A 23,033-nucleotide genomic window follows, 5' to 3' on the forward strand; every position below is an offset into this window, starting at 1 on the left:
GCAATTAGGTGGTTGGGACAAGCTGCGATCTCGGTCTTCATCTGTAAAATGTCTTGATACTAATACTAACCCGACTGACAATGAAATGAAAATCGAATTATAAGGTGTTTAAAAAATGACAGATAGCAGTGGTCAAGGATGTTCAGTTACTCTTGTCCTGGCATCCAATAAGACTGCGGTTCTTTCCTGATACCATGTGCTCAATCCTCTAAACAGTGTTCTTTCTCTTTTGGTTCAGAGCAAGGGCCACAAGGCACAAGAAAGGCACAAACCATGCCAGTCTCCAGAAAATAGTGAGAAAACTCGGATCCCGGAAGCTACTACTTCGGTCTTAAAGGTGAGGGTCTCCTTTGCAGACATGTGGCCCAATATGCTGCTAGGCATAACTGTATTGCCACTCTTGCCAGTTTTAGACAGGGGATGTCTTTGCCCTTCCCTTGAAGTAGCGGCTTCAACAGTCCAGGCCCTGGCAATTCTGTTTTCATGATCTAAAGTTCCCGTATTGGCTATAGTATCCTGTTTACTTCCAGACCACAACATACTACAAACTAGATAAAATGTACATCTCTTACGGAGCCACCATTGAGACTTAGCGAAGGCTGGCATTTCAATAGGAACAGTTTGCTATTTCTAAACATGTATCTGAAATTTGCAAGGCCACTATTTTGGCTTGTAAAATAGATAGATGAAATATTCCTGTTTTCTCATTTTCTCTCTTTTATGTGCATTTCCCAGGCACAATCAGCAATGGAGCTTGAGAGGGGAGCAGAGGGTTCTTCCTACAAGGAAGCATGCCCAGAAGAGAATCCTTCGGACCCTGAGTCAACAAGTCCTCCAGAGTCAGCCTCTGCAGACCAACATGGAGTCCTGCATCAGAATTCAGATGGTCTGGAGCCCACTGAAAATGCAGAAAAGCCACTTAGCAGTGAGGAGGAGGAAGAGGAGGAGGAAGAGGAGGAGGAAGAAGATGGAAGCGTGTCCCCGCCGAGAAGCATCCTTCCTCTTTCTGTGCTAGATCAGGCTAGTATTATTGCTGAGCGTTTTACTAGTAGCCTGTCTCGTCGAAGCAGCCTGGCTCTAGAGGAGGGGAAGGGCTACCTGACTCCCAAGCAGGCCAGCCAGAGTGGCAGCGTCCTAAGCCTGGATGGCAGCGAGAAGGCCACCTGCCGCAATAATGGCACCAATGAGCCCCAGAACTGCAGCCTGCCGCAAGAGCCCCCAGCTGAGCCTAGCAGTGCCTGCAGTGAGCTTCGCTCACCTGGTCCAGTTGAAACGGATCGCAGTTCCTGCAGGCGGAAGGAATCCATGCTGTCTCAGCAGGACCGGCTGCTTTTAGATAAGATCAAGAACTACTACGATTATGCTGAGCATCAAGATGCTGGCTTCAGTGTCAGACGGAGGGAGAGCCTGTCCTACATCCCCAAAGGACTGGTGAGGAACTCAGTCTTCAGGATCAACAGCCTCCCCCAGCCAGAACCTGAGCAGCAAGCGAGGAAAAGACTGGGTACCTCTGTTGGCAGCAAGGCCTGTCGGACTGCATCCTGGATACTCTCGAATAGGTCTGCTGTTGGGCCCCAGGCCACCTGCTCTGAGCCAGGCCATGAGGAGAACCCCCAGCCCATCAGTGAAGCGGAATTCAGGCCATCTGCTGAGATGCTTAAGGTATGGGAGGAGATGGAGAAGTCCGGCAGACAGTTGTGGAATGGAAAGGCTGAATATGAGGGCAGAGCTGGCCGGGCAAACGGACAGTGTGCTGAACCTTCTTTGAGAAACAGACTCAAGGGCCAGGAGAATGGCTTTGACCTCTCTGAGTCGCTTCTCATCTTGGAGGATGAAGATCTTGGAGCTATAACGGAGGAGTCTCCTGTGCCCTCTCCAGAGAATAAATCTCCTGTGGATCGAGCCGAACTCTCCAGAGTGCCCTGGAAATTAATGCAAGAGCTGAGGAATTATGAACCACATGAGTGTTCCCCTCAGCTGCACCCTCGTATCATGCGTCTAGCCCACCTGACAGAAGCGGAGCTGACAGAGAAGATGAAAAACAAGGTGTACCATCTGGCCCGCCAGTACAGCCTCCGAATCAAGGGCCGCAAGCCTGAAGTGCACAGGCAGCTTACTGAACTGGAGGAAGAAATGAAGCGTAATGCTTCATCTGGCCAGCAGGAGGCCAACAAGAAGGGCAAGGGTAGGTAGCCCTATGTGGGCAGTGTGCTGTCAGAGGAAGCCTAATGTCCCTACTAAATTATGGTTGTGCCTAATGGCCATAGCTGACTGTCCAAGGCTGACCCACATCTCTGACTTAGTTCCCCTCCCACCAGGCAAGCCACCAGCCACAACCAGTTCCCTGAGGGCCTTACCCAGAGAGGGAGGCAGCAGGGAACCCAGGAACAGCGGCCAGTCTGGTGGGGCAGGCAGTAACAGGCCACAACTAGGCTAGTGGCTCCTACAGCTTCTGGAGAGGAAGCTGGAAACCTGGACAGCCCAGTGGTGGCCTGTAAGGGTGAAGGGCAGCAGCTGGGAAGGACGAGGTTAAGAAGAAGCTGGAGGAGGGGTCTTGGCTTGATACCTTTAAAGCCCAGAAGGGACAGCAAAGGGCAGACAGTCCTGGGAGTGGGTATCCACCCTCCTTTTAATACTTTCAGGAAGATGCAGGGCCAAACTCTGATTGGAGCTGAGGTTCAGGGAGTGGGGCCAAGAGTGGTTTACAGGGGAGGCTTCAGAGCCAGGCTGGGAAGGGCCAGATGAAGAGCACACAAGGCAAGAGAGAGAGTAAGGCGGGGCTCCTTTGGAAGAAGAGGACCAGGGTATCTGAACCTCCTCTTCCTTCCCATTCTGAGGCTGGAACAGAAGCTGCCCCAAACCCTTCTAGGATGGCACAGGGTGGGCAAACTGGCACAGCAAAGGGGAAGCTTCACACTGTCACACAAAGTTGTGATGAGAACATATAAAGGAAGTTCATTTCTTTCTCTCTCTCACACACACATAACTTCAATAAGTAATCCACCCTATCCCTGTCTGCTCATGATTCCATTTATGAAAAAGAATACTGCTACGTAGAGTGTCAAATACAAAGTGTTTTATATGTTTTAAGACTTACATTTTAAAAAAAGATTTTGCAAGGTGCTTATGGGTGATTGGTTTCTCAAGGAGTTTACAGTCTCTTTAAGAACCCATAGTTCCCTCTCTCCTGTAGTCACCCTGTTTAAGATGAGGAAATAGGTTCACTAGCAGTAAGTAGAGGAAATAGGTTCACTGAGCCAGAACAACCTTTTAGACTGGAACACAATTTTCTAACTGAGCAAGAAAACAAGGGAATGCCAGGTGATGGCTATCTACTGCCCTGGGGACACGTTGCATTGGGTTGGGTGCTGAAAGCTAAGAGCCAGTATTGGTTAACACCCCTCTCACCAACAATAATTATTCTGTCCCAAGCAAAGCAGAATTCTGCAACCTGTGTGCAACGTGTGCTTGGGGCGGGTCTGTGTCTTCATGCATGGGCAAAGTTACATTCTGGAATGTCCACTTTACTTGAGGGGGAAGCTGAAATGAGCTTCCTGAGGCAGGGGGATATCCTCAGTCTGCTCCTCTGACTCTCAAAAGTGCATTATGTTATAAAGTGTGTTGGTCTTTTAAGATGTTAGTAGATTCCTGTTTTATTTTGCCCAGGAAAATTTAGTGCCCTGGCATTTAGTGCCTGACTTAGCTTAATTCCTTTCATTACTTTATTGTTCTCTGTTTCCTTCCTTTCTTTGTTCTTTCGTGTTCTCCCTCCTCTTCTCCTTGGATTTGTAGATTGGGTGGGCGGGCAGAGAGGGAGTTATTGTCCACAAAATTTCTTTCTGATTGGCCTAGATCACAGGAAAGGAGTATTTTATCCTGTACTGGAAGATCTCACTTGGGGTCCAGGTCCAACTCCTCCTAGAAACGAATGTTGGATGGAAGTCTGACTTACCTCTCCATAACATGGCTGCTTCACAGACCACTTTAAATTCTCCTTTAATGTTATGGAGGCCATGAAAGTAGTGAGGGTCAGCAGAGGACTTTTTGCTTACTTCTTCTCAGAGTGGGTCACTATTTTGCCTCCCTCAACTGTGGTCAGCCAACAGTTCCAGTTTGTTGAGTCCCGGGGGAGAGATTTATTAGGAAATCTTTGCTAGGGAAGTTCTATGTCTGGTGCCCCTTGAACACATTAAAAGGGATACTGCTAATAGAGGCTTCCAAGCTTTTGCCTGTACTTTACTGCGCCAGCACCATCTCATTCATTCCCTGCTGGTTTTTCTTCTAGGCAAGCGGAAGCCGGTATTGTCCCTCCTCAATTATGAGCAAGTTGTGCTGCAGGAATCGAGCCCACCGACGTTGCTTTCCTCTTCATCACACGGGAAGTCGCCCAAGCGCTTCTCTTTCAGCCCGTCCTCCTCCAGCCCCCGACTCACTTCCTCCACCAGTACCCTGTTGCGCAGTCCCATCAGTCCTGTCATAGCTGAGAAATTCAACTGGCCTGATGTGCAGGAGCTGAGGTCCAAGTATTCCTGTCAGGCAAGGGCTGAGAAGGGCCGGTCTCTACCTGTCAATAGGAGCCGCTCAGCCCCTGAGAAAATGATGGACACTGATAGGATGCTGGAACACCAGGGCTCAAAGGAAAATGAGAAAAGGGAGAAATCCCAGCACGGGAGGACCCAGAGCTGCAGAGGGGCAGTAAGGGAGACATCATCTGACTTTCTTCCTAAGGCCTACACCCGTGATGCTCAAGAGCAGTTATGTATCACAGCTGAAGCCCCTCTGGAGAACAACCATCAGGTGATAGTCATGGAGAAGCTGTTGGGTGCTGCTGGTGAGCCTGATGACAGCTATGTGCAGATCCGCTCCCCTACTTCCAGGGAGAAGATCTCTCTCAAGGCTGTGGTGGAGCGGTGCAAGGCCTACCAGGACTCGGAGGAGTACCGCAAGCGTGAGGAGGGCCTTCAGGAAGTGGTTCCCCAGAAGACACAGCTGTGGTGGGAGAAAACAGACAGCAACCAACAGAGCCTGGTGAAGAACCTACGGGAGAAATTCCAGACCCTTAATCCCAACAGTTGAGCATAAAAGTGCACCTCTTGCTCCCATGCCACTAAAACCTACTTAGAACTGGGAAGCTGCGGAGTCAGCCTTTGAGGAAATAATGATAATTCTCTCCAGCTTCTTGGGAGGACAGATAGTAGTCCCTTGCTGCTACTGGCATTCCCTTTTTACATTGTGCTCTCCACTACATGGACAGCTGCTTTGACATTCTAGGAAACCACAGCACCCTTCTTCATGTCTATGCATTTTGAACATAAACACTGTAGCATCCTAAGCCCATATTCATCTTGCTGCAGGCAACATTGTTGGGCCATTCAGCTACAAGCCTGAAGGAGCTTCCCCTTAGAGCAGGCAAGCCATATGTCAGCTGTTTATGTAAGCCTTGCTAAGAAAAGGTGTGCTCTTGCCTTCAGGACCACAGAGCGGCTGGGTAGTTTCGACATTGTAATGACTGAGCAGGAACAAGTGCTCCTTCTACTGCTAAGTCTCATAGGAAATTAAGTTATTGTTCCAAGTTGCTTTGTTTTAAGGATTGTAATTTTACTGAGGTTGGGAGTTTTGATTGGTTCTGGGCCTCCCACTCTGCAAATATATAATCGAATAATGGTTGTGTACACATTTCAGTCTGTACGCACTGTGCAATAACCACTTTTGACCAGAGAATGTGGCTTTGGCCTCTTCACTGAGATGGTGGGGGGCAAGAATTGAAAGCTATCAGTCACTGATTTTTCACTGCATCTCATGTGCACAATTGTAAGATTGATAATGTATTTGGAGTCACCAACCTTTCCAAGGTGGCACAGGGTGGCGGCGGGGGGGGGGGGGTGTTGATCAAATTAATTGTGCTGGAATATTTCAGGTCATATAACCTGACTCCTGGAGAAACTCACATCCCAACCCATCTTTTTACCATGAACAGTAATTTAATACCATATGTACTCCTTCCATTAATCGGATGAGAGAGAAATGCTCTGAGGTTACCTGAAGGTCCATAATCAATTTTGAAGTCGCCCTTCATTCCATCAGTGTTTGGTGTTACAGTGCACTAAGCTTTTCTAAGCATACCCATCACATCTCCTTTACCTTGAATTTCATGAAGTCAGAATCCTAACTTAGAGAAATGACATCCCTATTTAAAAACCTTTAAAAGGCAAACAACATTACTACTTCATCCTCAGACACAATGTCAGTGTGGGATAGGGGAAAGAGCAGCCAGATAGTATTCTAACAGAGTTTGGGGTGGGCAGAATTCCCGTATCACTATATTTCATGGAAAAGGTGATGCCAATATTTCCAGCTCTTTGTAGCTGGGCTGCATCGCCCACTTGCCATGTAGAATCCATCTGAGAATCTTTTATCGATCTGACTTGCTGGGTATGTGAAACCTGTATTTGCTTTTATACTACATTTAGGAAGGAGACAACAGAGATTTAGGAAAAGGGCAGACAAACTAAGGAAAAAAGAGGAAACTGGAAACACATTGGTGCCCATTAGTGGGGCTGGGAAAAAAATGATTGGGTAATAGACTAATGATGCAAAGCGAGAATACAGCCCTGTGAAAGAGGCTGAGTAGTGGCAATGGGTGTGCAGAGAGATGAGAGTACTGGCGATTTGGGAGGTGGGCTGGACAAAGAAAATGGGTTAACCAAATAAGGCTTGCAAGTAATATTTGGGTTTAAATTGTTTGAAAAATGTTTTTCTGTTGCAAATGCAATGATGTAGTGCTCAGGAGTCAGTAAAAATGTCCCTTATTTCTGCATCATTAAGCCAAGTAGAATCTGTTGCTGTTAAACCAGGTCCCCAATATGCTGACATTGCAATTCCATGTATAATTACTGCAGTTTAAACCTTTTAAAATTGGCTTAGATTGGAGCAATTTTGCACAGGACTGCACTTTATCTCTATGCTTCTAACGCTGGGCTTCTTTAATTCCTCATAACGTTGTTGTTTCCCCATCACATCAAAGAAACATGGTCCACTTTATTAGTGGGATTTTTAAATCTGGCAGAATATATAAAAATCAAGAGAACTTCCACAAATGTGTGTAGGAAAAAAAATCTTTGAGCTGTACTTCAACAGGCCCACTAATGTATATACCATATAGAACTCAAAGGTTTAGCCAAGAGCATGCTTTAGTAAAACTCTGGTCTCCATACCTGTGAATCAGGTTTGTGTGCACTAGATAGTTTCCACTCTGGACTGAATTTCCTCTAAAACTCATTTGCTCAAGATCAGAAGTTTTTAACGGGTCCCTTTGCAAATGGAATATTTAGACCAATGCACATGGAGTTCATAAGATCCAAAATATAGTCTCTTATAATGATAAAGAAGCACTATGTGAATACTAAAAGCATTTGATGTACATGATCATAAATATTCTTATATGTCTTGAAAGTAAACCAGCATTTATTATCCCATGTGACAGTGACTTACCCAAGATCAGCTGGTGAAATCATGGCTGAGATATGACAAAGCTTTTCTTAAAATACTTAAGTAGGCTGACAGAAATTACATACAAAATCCCAGAGCCAAGAATATTTGTTCATCCATTTATTAGAAAAATGTTATTAAATTGCTTCTGAAGCACATTCTGAAGCTTTAGCTCTCTTTTCTGGACAGTGGAAGCACGTTGGAGCAGGTGGAACTTGGTGCCTAGCTGTTGAAGAGAATCCTAACCCCATGAATCTGTAGGAGAAGAGGAGATGTGGGTTTCCTGATTGCTTCCAAAAAAACACACTGCTCTTGTTACTCTGAAGCAACATGTTCTGGACTTGGTGACGGGCTGTCCTTTTCGAACAGGTCTGAACCCCTGAACCAGTGGGGTCTTGGAAAGCTAGGCTCGATGGGAGAACAGCTTAACAGAGTTGAAGTCACTTTTTGCAGGTCTGAGCGCTGAATCAATCCTTCCAAGAATGGAAGAGCTAAGAGGGGCCAGGCACAGTGAGGCTATAAGCCACCAGCCAGCAAATGGTTCCTATCAGGCTAAGAACATTGCTCCTGTTCTCTAATGGGCATGAGAACAATGCAGTGAGACATAGTGGCACATAGACAACTGCATTCCAAACCTGCCAAGCTGAGACTAAATCTTTGACAAGGGTCTGGAAGCGTAGTCCATATGGTGTGTACAAACAATCATTAAAGCTACAAGGAAGTAGAAAACGTACACAAGCTATACAGCATCTTCTGAACAGCACGCAGGGCAGGGCAGTGGTCACACAGCAGAAATAGTGGAGAGCAATTTTAACCTAGTTTTTTTTTTTTTTTAAATCAGCATCGTACTATATATAAAACTCAAGAGTGACAGGTCACAGTATATCCCAAAAAAGGAAAGGAGGACTGAGCTTGCTACTCAAAAGTGCCTGAGAGGTACAAGTCCTGCTGGGTAGCATGTTCAGTGGCCGGGTCTTTTCCTGGTGGTATTTGCAGTACTTTGTTCTTCTATGCTAGTCCCCCCCCCCCCCCCGCAGCTTCCAAGTTCTTGATACTCTATGCCTGTTGCATCTCTTCCTGTTTGGCTGAGAAGATGGCTTCATACAAGATACCATTTAAAGTCTCGCAGAATTTTTCTTTGTAGTGACTGCTTTTCTATGCACAAACTATTCTGTACTCCAGCATGCATTTTAGTATCCTCTTCCTATCCTAAGCATGGTTTGAAAGGGTAGGAATAAATCCCACACTTTTATAGCACCCTGATTTGGATTTTGACAGGGAGATTGGAGCATTAAGAGTGCCGCTACTGCTTGGTGAGTAAGACTGGGAATGACTGGAGAGTTAGACTGGGTAGCATTGTCCCGTCAAGGTAGAACACTTACTGTAAGGAGATGCACAGATCCCAGACTCGGCATATGAGACAAGGTAATTGGAGCAGGTGATTTATTTTTTGGCCGTGCTCCTAAGAAGCCCTTAAAGTGAATTAAACTTCCAGACTGCAATCTTGAAATACCTAAGGACATTTCTTACTCTGTTACCTCTAAGAGTTTTCCTGAAAATTCCCATCCTCCCAGCCCCAGTGCATGAACATGCATGCAATGGTCCAACCCTTTATAGAAGTTGCAAGCACTGATTTCAATGGCAAATTGAAATCGGTGGCACAGGTGTGTGACACAATTCTCTGTAGCAGTGATGCTGTTACAAATTCAAGTACTCTTTCTATTGCAATATGTGTTCTTACATCTCAGCAATAATGAAAAGATTCTAGCAGACTGACCTTTTGCTTTGAGGGTGGGCATGGCACCACTTGCTTGTCTGCCGGAGCTGCCAGTTCCAAAGTGCTAGAGGCCTTTCAGTAATGCTAAGTAAAACAACCTGACTAACCTTTTTGTTACCTTCCCTTCTACAAGTATTGCCCCCAAACCCGCCCTCATCAGTGTGCCTGCTACATAGCCCTAGCAGCATACAGGAGTCTTAAAAACTTGCTCGATGGTCATCTAGATGTGCATACAGTCTCTCAACAGAAAGGGGGAAAGTTTCTTTTATGGTAGTGATGCTTTTAAAGGGCACAGGGAGGGAGAGGCAGGTAAGCAGTTGGAATGTATAATTGCACCCACCTACCCCAATGTTCAGTGGTGTTCGTGTCACCAGAATCCACAATGTAGCAATAAAAACCATTTTGCTGTACTGGCTTTTCATAGACACATGTAGCACTGTGGAAAATGTGCCCATTACAATAGCAGAACAGTCCATATGGATTACACAGTACAATCCAGATCTGGGAAAGTACAGACTTTGAGACCCAACAAAAAGTAACATTTCAAAGTGTCCTAAACCTCAGTTTCAAGGTTTTGCTGTTGGTACCTGGATCCATGGTCACTGCAATCAATAACATGTATAGCCCCCTCTTTCTGCAGCTGCAGATGGGTGCAAGGCAAAGAAGAGCCCCCTCAGCATCCCAAGAGTTTCTCTTTTGCCAAGAAATGGTTTGATACTTCCTGTAGAAGGAGAATCTAAACTGGTCTGTGCATGGTGTTTACAAAGTGTGCTCACTCTTGGATAACTATGGGAAGCCCCCTAGGATAAGGCACTTTCAATATGGTATATGTCACCCACAAACTAAATATGACTAATTTGTACTAATTGCTATGAGCCCTAGGGGTGAGATGATCAAAGGCTACTGAACGATGGGAGTCCGATATGAAAAGATCCTTAAAACATCGCCACCATCCTCGCAAAGAAGCCTTTATGAGAAAAGATAATCTGCAGGCTCCTCTTAGTATTATCGGCTATTAGTTTCACTCCTCAATAATATGTTATAATTGCTGTTCTGCTGTTTGGTTTTGGGACTAAATTCCTACCTCAGATAAGGAGCTTACATAATTTCAGGATAGGATGTGCCTGCATATATTTTAAACAGCCATTCACACACACATAACAGGCAGAGGTCTTTGCAGAAGGGAGCAGATGGGATTAGCACTGTGCATTTATGGTGACTGAAAAAGCCACACTCTAAAAAAGTGCAAGCAGTGCAGTGAATTACCAAAAGCCATGCTCAGGCATTACAGATTCTCAAAGGGAAAACAGAGGAGCCATTTGCATCTGGAAAGCTGAGCCAGCACAGAATAATTGTTTTCAGAAGGCTCAAGAGAAAGCACAGCACCCAGATTCAGGCTTGTCCCAAAGAAAACCCTGCACAAATAACAAGCTTAATCTCATTCGGTAACGGGGGGCACAGTCTAGCAAAAGGTAGTTGCAGTTAAGTCCTATTGAAACTAACTGAACTTCAGTAAGTTCCACACATTGTTCCATTGTTTTCAGAGGGACTTATTTGCAGCTAAGTGTTGCTGTAGAATGTTTATAGACCAGGTGAGAATAATTCATCCGTCTCTTCAAACTTGTCTCCATTCTAACCAATTCAGTGCACAAGGCTGAATGTGGGTGATGTACTCTTTTGGATGTAAAACAGATACATTACAATCAAGGTTCTTTTTGTCGCCATCAGCAGAAGATGGAGTATACCTTTTTCATGAGAGAGTTCTGTGCTTTGTGACATGGCTACTTATGTGTATGTCACAACTCTCTACAGAGTGGGGCATCTGCCCTGCTGAAAACTGGCCAGAAGCCAGCTGAGGGCACATTATCCAAGTTCTTCCAAAAGGAAGGGAACATTTGTTGATGCCTTGGAGAAATTCTAAGGGACAGTTCTTGGTTTTTGAAAGGGTTCACCACAAGAGAAATTGCTTCAAAGCCACATCATGAGTTCCCATGGTTCTTGTCGGATCTCATTTGGGTGGCCTGTGTTTCTGCTTCCCTTTTTTCCTCTGCAACAAGTCTCTGACGCATGTGGCATCTTTCTACTGAAGCCATGCTACTGGGTCTACAAAGTATCACACAAATCAGTGAGCCATCTGAGGATCCATGTCTTAAAGTCTCTGCTTTGGAAAATATTGGATGCCTTGGAGCAAGGACCTTGCCTTGTTCTCTGAAACATTGGCTTGATGCTTTTTGGAGCGCGTGGAGATTGTGGTGGGAACAGACAAGCTGGACTGTGTTGGAGGGATGAAAACAGTGTTGGTTGGGGCCAGAAGTGCCCAGGGAGACTCATACATGCACTTTTTGTTTATGCATGTTGTAGAGCAGAGGCATCTGACTGGAGCAAGCCACCTGTTGGGCTATTTCTTTTTGGGAAAGAAGCTGAATCTTTTCTCTTTGTCTTTCTTGGTCAGGCTCACATCCATGGGAGTGATGGAAGGCAGAGGCAGGCTTTGGGCCTTGGTTTTAATGCTTTGGGATTCAATTATTGCTGTGCTGAAGCCCTGAAGCCAGGTGTGCATCTCATCCTGTTAGAACAAAGACCAAAAAACACCAACATTTTAAAACAGATGCACTTACTTGTAGCTGTAGTCTTCTGTGAAGGCATGCATGAAACTGCGCAAGGACAGGATGGCTGTTAGAACTGACTAGAAAGCTTCCAGAAGTTTCAGAGTGCTTAGAGTACTCCCCTTCCCCTCTGTCTCAAGCTGAGAGTGGTGCAGCTTCCCACCCAAATGGTCATGTGATGGGGGCAGGGAGCGTGTTCCTCCTCTCTTCACCACCATGGACACAGGAACTGTTCCACCTCCATGGTAAGTGAGCTTGCTGCTCTCCCATGTGGAATTGCACAGAAGACGCTCAATGAACAACCGTTACAGGTAAGTGCAACCTTGTTTTCATTGCCAGGTCTTCAGTGCAGTCCCACATGGGACAGTAGCATGCTCACTTACCATGGCGGCGGGTATGGACTTCTCAATGAAACAATGTCTATAAAACTGCTCTCCTAACAGCTGCATCTCTCCTGGAGTAATGTTGCAGGAATACGAACGGAGCGGACCAGCCTGCCACCTTACAGACATCCTGGCAAAGAAAGCAGCTGAAGAGACTTGAGCCCTGGTAGAATGAGCCTTCACTTGAAGCGGACAGTCCACTTTAAGTTGCTACATGCCAATCTAATCACAGAAACCACCCATCTAGAATGGATTGTGAAGAAGCAGCTTTACCCTTTTTTGATCCTTTAAAGCAAACGTATAAATGTTTGTCTTATCTAAACGAACTTGTATGACTACAAAAAGAAGCACTTTCTGACACCAATTGCATGGAGTGATTGCTCAGCTGACAACTGAGGATTTGGGAGAGGGGTGGGAACAGGTAAGGTAATTTCTTGGGACATACAGAACTAGAAAACTACATTGGGTCTAAATTCCAAGCTAGGTGATAGTACTACCTTACTTTGTGTGGAGGGGGGACCTGGTGAAAGAGGAGTCAACTTGCAGAGCCAAAAACTCTCCCAATTCTCCTGGCAGAGGTGACGGTGATCAGAAAAGCAACTTTGTAAGATAAAAAAAGACAAATCAGATGTTGCCAGTGGCTGAAAGGGTTTAAGTGTAATTTGCAATAAAACTCTGAACAGGAAGAGGGGGCTTAAACCCAGGAAATAGGTTATAGCCAAATCTGTCAAAAATTTTGGAGTCAGGAGCTCAGTACTAGAATCCATAGGGACATGGAATGCAGGGATGGTAGCCAAGTGTACTTTCACAGGACCAGTGGCTGCTAGACCATGCTCTTTTAACCATAGCAAATAATGAAAAACATCATGCAAGGAACAAGTGTCACATGGTGCCCACTGGAGAAAACATGTCCACTTGGCAGGATAAGACTTGCACGTTGAAGGTTTGCTCGAATCTCTGCAACTTTTTCTAGGGCTGGACCTATGACTATAGTAGCCATGCAGTTAGGTATACTGAACGAACACTGTGGTCGAGTAGGAAGATTATCATAAGATCATCTTCCATTGGAAGGACCATGACATTCCTCTGAAATAGTTTCAACAGAATAGGAAACCAAAATCTCTTTGGCCAGTGGGGGCTATGAGAATCTCTATTGACCAAATTGAGCCCATTTTCACAATGGTCTTGTGCAGCAGAAGGAAGGGATGGCTGACGTAGTAGAGGCAACTGACTGACACAGAAGGCATCCCCAGTGACTTTTTGTCCATCCCTGCCCCGGGACAGAACAAAGAGTATTTTGCAATGACTGTGGTGACAAACAGATTGATATGAGGGAATCTCCATTCTCTGAAAATGTAACAATAAAATGATAGTAAATAGTGTGGATTAAGGGACCACTTGTGATTTCACAAAATCTGTCTGCTCAGGAAATCCACAGTGGTGTTGTCTTCTCTTGCCACATGGATGGCTGACAGGGGAATGTTCTGTTATATGGCCCATTGCCACAACAGGGAAGCCTCGACACAGAGGGATAGGGAACCTGCACCCTCTTGCTTGTTGATGTACAACTTTGCTGCTGTACTATGTCACTATGAGTAGATGTTTTCCCTTGAATGTTGCTGAAAAAGATGCAAGAGCGTACCTGATTGCCCTGACTTCTAAAAGATTTATGTGCATCTTAAATTCCAACTGAAGTCCTCAAACTTGCAAATAATTGCAAGAAGCCCCCCAGTCTGTTAAAGAGGCATCTGTGGAAATGGTGGGGTCATGATGGGCAGAACCCAGGTAGACCTCTTTAGTAAATTGTCTTGAGAACACCACCAATGAAGAGATCTGAGAACCTCTCTGGGAATTGAAAGTTTACGAACTTGGGGATCTACATTAGGCCTGAACCCTTCTATGAAAATAATTCTGCAAACATCTCATGTTCAATTTCACATGGGGGACTACTGAGTTAGTCAAAACCATCACTCCCAGGAGTCTCTAGACAGCCTTTTGAAAACTGTTCTTGGTAAAAATAGTGACCAAGAACTGAATGACCCTGAACCCTGAAACGGGTAAGTAAGCCTCGAGGGAAATCGCATCAAAAACTGCCCCAATGAACTCTATCTTCTGAGTAGGTTGTAATTGGGACTTTTCCATATTGATCACCAAACCCAAACTAGTTAGCATTTGGGAAGCCAAAGACAGGTCATTTCCCAAAGATTGACAGGAAGAAGCCACAAAAGGCCAGTCATCCTGATAGGCATACACAGCACAGTCCACTGACATTAATAATGCAACTATAGCTGACATGCATTTGGCCACAATATGAGGAGCTACAGCTAATCCAAAAGGTAACATATTGTACTCATAGTAGTTACCCCCATATTCAAACTTCAAAAATTTCTTGTATGATTTGTGGAGAGAAACATGGAAAAATGCATCCTTTAGATCTATGGCTACCAAACAGATGCCTTCAGATAACAAAGAAAGGATGTCCGGAAGAGACAGCATCCTAAATTTTGGAATATGTAAATACTTGTTGTGAAGTCTGAGGTCCAGTATCAGCCTCTGACTACCACCCTTCTTATCAGTGAAAAAATATATGGAGTAAAACCCTTTTCTAGAAAAAGGTGGACTAAATTGACTAACAGCCCTGTAGCAACATCAAAACTCACTGAACATTGAAGTGGGTGTATGTTGATGTAAGAGGAATTGTCAGACTAGTGCAGAATCTCTGACAGTGTCCTCCAGGGAATGCATCAATGTATCCCCTGACTCTCCCTTCGAGTTTGAAGGAAGGCTGTTCTCTGGATCTGGTTGTAAATGTGATGAGGTAGATGCAGACTCCTCATGTCTCAACATAGAAGAGTGCTCCTCAGTTGACTTTGAAGGTTGGTGGGAAGGGGTATAGTATGGCAGAAGCATCTTCCAATGGGTCCATGGGGGCATATACAATCCCAAATAGCAACCACATGTAATATGGCAGGGATGAGACTGGAAATCTTGAGGTGATGAGTGAGGTGAAGACTTCAATTGTTTCCCCTGATCCAAAAGAGGTAACAGAAATTCAAAAACATTCTACGATTAAGGAAGAAAAGATTCTCTGCCAAACAAGGGGAAAGATGTCCTTGGACACTAGAGGAGCTCAGAACTCTTTCTGACAGCAGACTCAATCACTGGCAACTGTGATGTTCAATAATGAGAGGAAAAGAAACTTTGACTTCGAGATGCCCCCAGATTCCAGCCTCAATTTTGACAAGGGCTCAAGGCGAGGACATTGATGGTTGATGTTGAGGATACTGTCGACTCTGAATAGAACAGTCTTGGCATCGAGTAGACAACAGTAATTGGTGTTGAGAGGAGATAGCCAGTTAACAAACTGGAGAATCAGACTGTGCACTGGCAGCAATTCCCTGTGTCTAGGAGACAGCAGCTTAGATTGAAAAGTATTATTAATCTTCTTTTTAGCTTTTTTTACAGGAAGCTTGGAGGTTGCACATTTGGCCATCAAAGCCGACTCTGGAGTCAGAGCAGATGGAGCCATCAGGACTGAGGAGACTGAAGACATACAAGCCATCTTTAAAGATTTCTCTGTGAGAGCATCAACTGAAGTAAGAGATTTTCCCCCACAATGCAGGTTTAAGCCTTGATGCCCATTCATCTGGCACCTTTGGAGTAAAAAGGTGGCAAGATGAGCATGTCTCAAAGACATTAATTTCACCGAGGTAGACTGCTCATCAATCTAAGTAATCTTCATGCCACACTTTGTACATTTCTTACATGATGCCATATTGATGAAGAGAAGAAAAAATCCTGAAGTAAATGCTCTGGCAAAGCAGTTCCTGCGTCCACAGTGGTGAAGACTGAACTGAGGAAGAAGTGCTCTTCCCACCTCTGTCACATGACCATTTGGATGGGAAACTGCACCACTCATGACTTGAAATGGAGGGAAGGGGGAGCACTCCAAGCACTCTGAAGCTCCTGCAGCTTTCTAGTCAGATTTCCATGACCAGCCTGTTCAGTCCCAGACAGGACTGCACTCAAGACACGACAATGAACTTTTGGTTCCCAAATAAAAAGCAGAAATACTGCTCCAAAATCAAGATCAGATTTCAAAATAAGGAATTTGTATTCGTTAAAAAGCCTTTATTTTTTTTAGTTTTTCAAAAAGAAACCCTTTAATTTTGATTCAAAAATATCAAGAGTTTGTAGACAGGGGACCCAGGGAAGGAGCAGCTAAAACAAAGGAAGACCCAGTTTTAAAGGTGAATAAAATAGATCAAGAAGTGAAGCAATTTCACTGCTAAAATAATGACTGATTCAAATGCAAATATTTAATTTAGTTATGGAAATGGAGGCAGGATGAACTGTATATGGCAGAGGTCCCCAACTGTTTTGAGTCTGTGGGCACCTTTGAAGTTTAGAAAGGGGTGGAGAGCACTGCTCCAAAATGGCTGCCACAGGAGGTGGAGCTGAACCTGAAATGGCTGACATAGGAAGCAAAGTTAAATACCTCTCTCCTCACACTTCCTGGGAAGAAGGAATGCCTGAAGGGGAAATGGAACCACACTCTGACTAAGGGGGCCCAGATGCTGACCAGTCTTGCTGATCCTCTAGTGGGAAGCCCTTTCTTTTGAATGAAGGGAGCCAGCATCAACTCTGCCTTACCCACTATCTGAAAAGTTTGGTGGGCACCAAAGGAAATAATGGTTCATCCCATGACACCCATGACTGCTATTACTGAAATCCCAACAAAGTCCACAGAAATGTAGAGGTTTGTGCTTTCCTCAAAGTTCTGGGACAGCTATTACAGGGTCAACTGCTATGGGACAACTATTACAGGGGGAAGAGAACCTGAGATTTTGTAATAGCTGATTATTAACACATTTTACAGTCTGTACTGGTCAAAAGCCAGGATGCAGAAACAGGAAATAGTAATCCTAAAATACACCAACCCTAAAAAGTATCAGAACTACTTTTTATAGTCCCCAGTTGCTTCTTGCCATTTAGTATCTGACTTTTTCTCCACCTCAGATGAAAGCCCAAACCTAATGCAGACTCCACCCAGAATACGCGTAAGATCTTTCCTAGCTGGCTCTGGTTGTTATTCATTGTCAATATGCCAAAACTTCTCTAAATAGTAAAACACAGCTCAAAGTGGTATCGATTACTCCTAAATCTGTTTTTCTGTACTCACATGTTCAGACATGCGTGCCATGCTTTTTTCTTTAGAAACAAATTATCCCAGGACACATAACTCACCTCATCTTTGCCATGAAAGAGCCATTCACTCCCATTGCTGAGTCTACAAAACAACAAAGAAGCAAAAACAAGAAGCTGAAGCTATTATATATCTGCCAACCATCTGGCAGTTAACCTTTAATGAACTGCCATCCTAGGCAAGAGCAGGATGCATACTAAGATGTATAAATACCTGCCCATTTCAAGAATCAAAGAATTAACAGAGTTGGAAGATATCAAAAGATTCCCTGGTTCAACCCAGTGGTGGGATTCAGTAGATTCGCACCACTTCGGCAGAACTGGTTGTTAAAATGGTGCTTGTAAACAACCAGTTGTTAAATTATTTGAATCCCACCACTGGTTCAACCCCTTCGTTCAAAGGCAGCAATGACTATTCACATTACCCAGAGACAGAGGCGTAGCTAGGGAAAATGGAGCCCGGTGCAAAATCTGAGTTTTGCGCCCCTCCACGACCAAAGGCCACCCTCCCGCACTACAACCAAAAACAATTTTTTTGTACCAGGTCATCTCAAAGTCACCATCACATTATAGAACATGCCCCAACTCACAAATCTGAACAAACCCAGGGCTCCCTAGCTTAAAAGTGATGATGGTTTTTTTGCTGGGGGAGGGGGAATCCACCCTGAAACAGCATCACTTTTAATGTTGTTTAGACTAGAGGGCCCAGATTCTCATTTTAAATCCACCTTAAAAGGAGAATCTGGGCTCCCTAGTTTAAACAACATTGAAAGTGATGCTGTTTCAGGGAGGATTCCTCCCTCCCCACCCCCCAAATAGCATCACTTTCAATATTGTTTAGACAAGGGAGCCCAGATTCTCCCTTTAAATCCACTCAGAATGGAAGGGGGGTTTAAAGGGAGAATCTGAGGAACATTTCAGGGTATTTGTCAGGGGAGCAATGTTTAAGTTAGCAGTGACAAAATTTCAGGCTACCTTCAGGAGACTCTCCTGATGATACCTCCCAAGTTTGGTGAAGTTTAGTTCAGGGGGTCCAAAGTTATGGACCCTCAAAAAGTAGCCCCATCTACTATTAGCTCCCATTGGAAACAATGGGGGATGGGGCACCTTCTTTGGGCCCCCTGAACCAAACTTTGGACCCCCTGAACCAAACTTCACCAAACTTGGCTGGTATCATCAGGAGTGTCGCCAGATGATATCCTGAAATTTTGGTGCCGCTATCATAAAAACTGCGCCCCCTGCTGGCCAACAAAGTAAAAACGCTAAAAATATCAAAAATACAGTTTTGCTGTCCCCCCAGACATGCGCCCGGTGCAACGCGCACCCCCGTGCCCCGTGGTACCTACGCCTCTGCCCAGACAGGCCCCCTGCCATCTCATCCTGAATGTGCCAAAAGAAGAGAGCAGGTCATTGCAGACCTAGTGTTCGCAAATGATGCAAAACTCAGACAAGTGTCCACTTGATCTTAAAAAACAAACAACTCTGGGACATTAAGAAAAGCACACAATAAAGTAATCTGGAACATTAAGAAAAGCACACAATAAAGTAATCTGGAACATTAAGAAAAGCACACAATAAAGTAATCTCAGATGATAAGAAAAGCACACAATAAAGTAATAAAATAAGGAATGTTTGATTGGGAATTCCTTAAGCTTGGGCAGATGGCTTAATTACGCCTGGCCACTTCAATCTGCTGTCAAAAGCGTAACTGTGGGATAGACACTGCCCAGAAATAATCTTCCACCCCAAGTGACTGTCCTACACCCCTCCCTCCCAAACATCTTTTGCACTGTTCGCGAGGAATTCCACTTATGCCCATGAAGCTGGTGTTTCTAATTATGCATAGAGAGATCCTATGAATTGGGTCTTTCTGGGTCTTTGATTTTACAGGCTCCAGAAGTAAATGAAGAATGTTATTGTTGACTGCCTGCTTACCCTTACCTCAACTTGAAGACATGTTTTTTCTTCTTGTAATCAGCAGCTACTTCACAGAAGGCATTCTTCATCTGGAAAGGTTCCTCTCCATGGTAAGGCACACCCAAGGCCAAGCTCTTGGCATCCTTATAAAATGTCAGTTCACTGTTCCTGAGCACGCAGTATAACGTATTCCAGGATCTAGAAGAAAAGCAAAAGGCAACTCTTACTATTGGAACTCTGCAGGCTGCACTCAATTGCAAGAATTTTCTAAGGCTTCTGATCAGAATCACAAAAAAGACAATGAATTTATTTCTAGTCAATTTCCAAGGGCCGAAAAGGTGAATTCCTAGAAGGATCTTTGGTAATGCCAATAAAAATACTGATCTTCTGGTGTTAAGAGAACATCAAGCTTCAGAAAATTTCCAAGGGTGTTAGGATATTTCTGTATAATCTGTCAAAAGAGCGGTCGCTTTCCCCACTTTGATAAAATTTAATTTAATGCCTTTTGTTTTCATAAATAAACCAAATTTTACAAAACCGCCACCAACCTCTACTGCTCCCTCATCCAAAGGAAAGGAAAGCCTTATACAGTGACACAGTTAGATCATTTTAGACTCTGGGCTCATGGGAGCTCCCCTTAAGATGACCATATCTACTTCAAAAGAAAAGCTGCAGCTTGGTTCCTCCACACCAATCTTTGCTGAATCGATGCCTTTGGGCCTTGGATTCCACCACAGAAGTCTGTCTTGACAGCAACACTACCCACTTGAAATACTTATTGCTCAGAGAAATGGAGCACCAGCACTCAGCCACAGTAGTTTTTCCTGCTGGTTCAATAGCACGTAAGGCCACTTTATACTGAATCAGACCCTTGATCCATCAAGATCAGAACTGTCCACCCAGATTGGCAGTTATTCTCCAGGATCTTTAACATTTTTCCTTTTGACTGGAGACGCCAGGGGTTGAACCTGGGGCCTTCTGCACGCTCAACAAACGCTCTACCACTGAGTCAAAGCCCTTCCCTACAACCTGGGGACATGATGTGTAAACATCTCTATTGAGGGGAGGCACTTTTCTAGGCAGGGAAGTAAAAGCCATCAGGTCTGAAGAAGAAGCAAGAAAACATATAATCTGAGGAAAAATACATGGCAGAAAAACACCACTGTATTCCAAATGATGAGCAGATGAAGTCTGAAGGTTAACTCCCACCTCCTTTCCTAACCTGAAGAATCTGACCTTCATTCATGTGAGAGGAGATTTGAAGTGGACATAGATTTCCTCCTCCTGGTGTCACATTCCACTCTTTTCCCAAAGGTTCCCCCCATCCCCCATGCCCTCAGAAAAACAATTGTAAGTGGCACAGGAAGTAGATGGCTGGGAAAAATCCATTCTGGGAGCTCAATTAACATCACAGTTCCTAGGATTAGGGCTGCCAGCTCTGGGTTGGGAATGCCTGGGGATTCTGGGGGTGAAACATGAGGATGGTGGGATTTGGGCAGGAGAGGTACTTCAATGGGGTATTCGGCCTCAGGGTCCACCTTTCAAGCAGCCTCTGCTCAGTTGCAATAGCCAGGGATCTCTGGCCACCACCTGGAGGTTGGCAACCTAACTTAGGATCCAATCCTTTATCTGAAGTGAAAAGGAGAATTCAACCCAGGTGAGGAAGGGAAAGCCTTTTATATTACCTGGCATAGGAAGAAATTGCAAAGCATTATGTTTTAGAAGTAAGAAGGGTCCACTTGACAAATACACAGATCCAAGGACATGATGGACTGTGCCTTCGCTTCCAACCTTTAGTACATTTATTAGTTGCTTCTGAGAGTTTACAGTGTTTGCTTCTGAATGTAGCACATTGATAATATCATTTCCCAGCAGCTACATATCCCAAGTGCAATTCAATAACACAAACTGTTCAATAAATCCCATTGACTTCGATGCCTCTAGTTGAGTGGGGGAGGGGGCATCCCTAATCCTCTGAAAATAAGGAAGTGCTTTTGCATGAAGGAGTAAGCAGATCCCACCTTGCTGGCTGGCAGCTCTGCTGGAGCACCATTAAGTTTCCTCAATACCAACCTAACCATCTATGCCATCATAGTGAGAAAAAGGGTCATGCTCTTCAGGCCTAGTCTTTCATAAGGACTTATTGGTATGGATCTCACTATTTAGGAGTGTAGGAGTTCTCAGCCCTACAGTAATGCCACTGCTGCCATTATTTGTCTAGCCAAATACACAGGGTTTGACTTTGTTGCAGTGGTTTCTGTAGCCAATAGCTGCCAATGGACTGAGCAGTAGCAATTCTGTAGAGTCTTTAGGGAATCCAAAAAAGCAATACCATTCCACTAGCCAGACAAACAACTCCACCTGTTGGAAGCCCTCTTGTTAGGTGCCTCTAGATCATGTTTCCTCCCAAGGTAGCCCTCAAGTTGTACACTGTGAGATCTGTCCAGTTGTGCAGGAAGGGTTGTTGTCTCATCTATCTCGCTCACAGAGGTCTGCACCATTTTGAGCAGCAGTTCCTTAGCAGAGGTTTCTTGATTGCCAACTCTGATCTCTGTCTCAGGCAACTTTTCTTCAGGTAGCTCTTCTGGGGCTGTTTCATAAGATTGCTTCTCATTTTCTTGCACCTGCCATGAACAGGAGAAAGAGATGGTGTAACTGAAAGCAGAAGTGGGAAGTGTGATTTCTGCTACATTCCGCTGGAAGAACTGAAAGTAATTCTATACATTAAGCAGAATTAGATAGCAAAATTGTAGACTACACCACTACAAGTGAAGAGCATTTGTTTGAGCCCTCTGTGTATACTTCTGATACACACACACACACACCTGCTTTGTGCTGAGTTAGACCATATGGCTGTTAAAGTCAGTACTGTCTGCTCTGACTGGTAGTGTTTCTCTATGGTCTCAAACAGAGGTCTTTCCCATCAACTCCTACCAGGTCCTTCTAAATGAAGATGCTAGATAGTGAATATGAGGCCTTCTGCATGCAAGCACTAGTCCACCCCACAAGAAGTCAGAGGTGTAGCAAGGGGGGAAAGCGCCCGGCGCACCAGTGCATCCTCCGTCCCCATCGTGCAACACCCACGCCACGCCCTTGCCACACCCCCACAGTGGCGCGTGCCCGGTGCATCATGCCCCCCCCCGGAGCTGCAACAAGTAATATGAGAGCACCAAGGCCATCAAGGAGAAACCACACTGCTTTCCACATCAGCATTACTCCTACCAGCAACTGAGGCAATACTGGTCTGAGCGAAGTTGCAATGGGAATTGCTTCCACATGATTTTGGGTTTCTCATAGGAGCAGTAAAGGAAGGAGCCATGCTATAGCAGCTCCCACACTGTGCGCATAATGAAAGCAGAAGTTTTCATTCCGAAAAATGTAAAGGCATAAGCCTGGTCTTATATATACAGTAGAATTAGGACTGCTAACTCTGGCTTGGGAAATTCCTTGAGTTTTGAGGGCAGTGTCTAGGGAAGGCAGAGTTTGCCGAGGTGAGAGACCTCAACAAAGGCATGACACTGTGCAGCCTACTGTCTAAAGCTGCCATTTCCTGCAGGGACACTGACCTCTAATGGAAAAGAACTCCAAACCTCCACCTGGAAGTTGGTATTCCTCAGAGAATGAGGTGTTAGCTAGAATCAGATTCATAGCTGGGGA

At 44.8% G+C, this 23,033-nt stretch overlaps 1 protein-coding gene across 8 annotated transcripts in view; it reads left to right on the forward strand.

Annotated features, from left to right (window-relative positions):
* Positions 1 to 7,646, forward strand: part of PLEKHG3 (pleckstrin homology and RhoGEF domain containing G3) — a 73,711-nt gene extending 66,065 nt beyond the window's left edge. For all 8 annotated transcript variants that reach the window (XM_048485785.1, XM_048485784.1, XM_048485786.1 and 5 more), the window contains 3 exons: positions 239 to 337; positions 736 to 2,185; positions 4,286 to 7,646. In XM_048485785.1, the coding sequence (XP_048341742.1) occupies positions 239 to 337; positions 736 to 2,185; positions 4,286 to 5,076 (2,340 nt within the window). In that variant the 3' untranslated portion in view covers positions 5,077 to 7,646. The remainder of the gene's footprint in view (positions 1 to 238; positions 338 to 735; positions 2,186 to 4,285) is intronic.
* The last annotated feature ends 15,387 nt before the right edge of the window (positions 7,647 to 23,033 follow it).

This window comes from Sphaerodactylus townsendi, linkage group LG02, assembly GCF_021028975.2.
Source record: "Sphaerodactylus townsendi isolate TG3544 linkage group LG02, MPM_Stown_v2.3, whole genome shotgun sequence".
Lineage (NCBI taxonomy): Eukaryota > Metazoa > Chordata > Lepidosauria > Squamata > Sphaerodactylidae > Sphaerodactylus > Sphaerodactylus townsendi.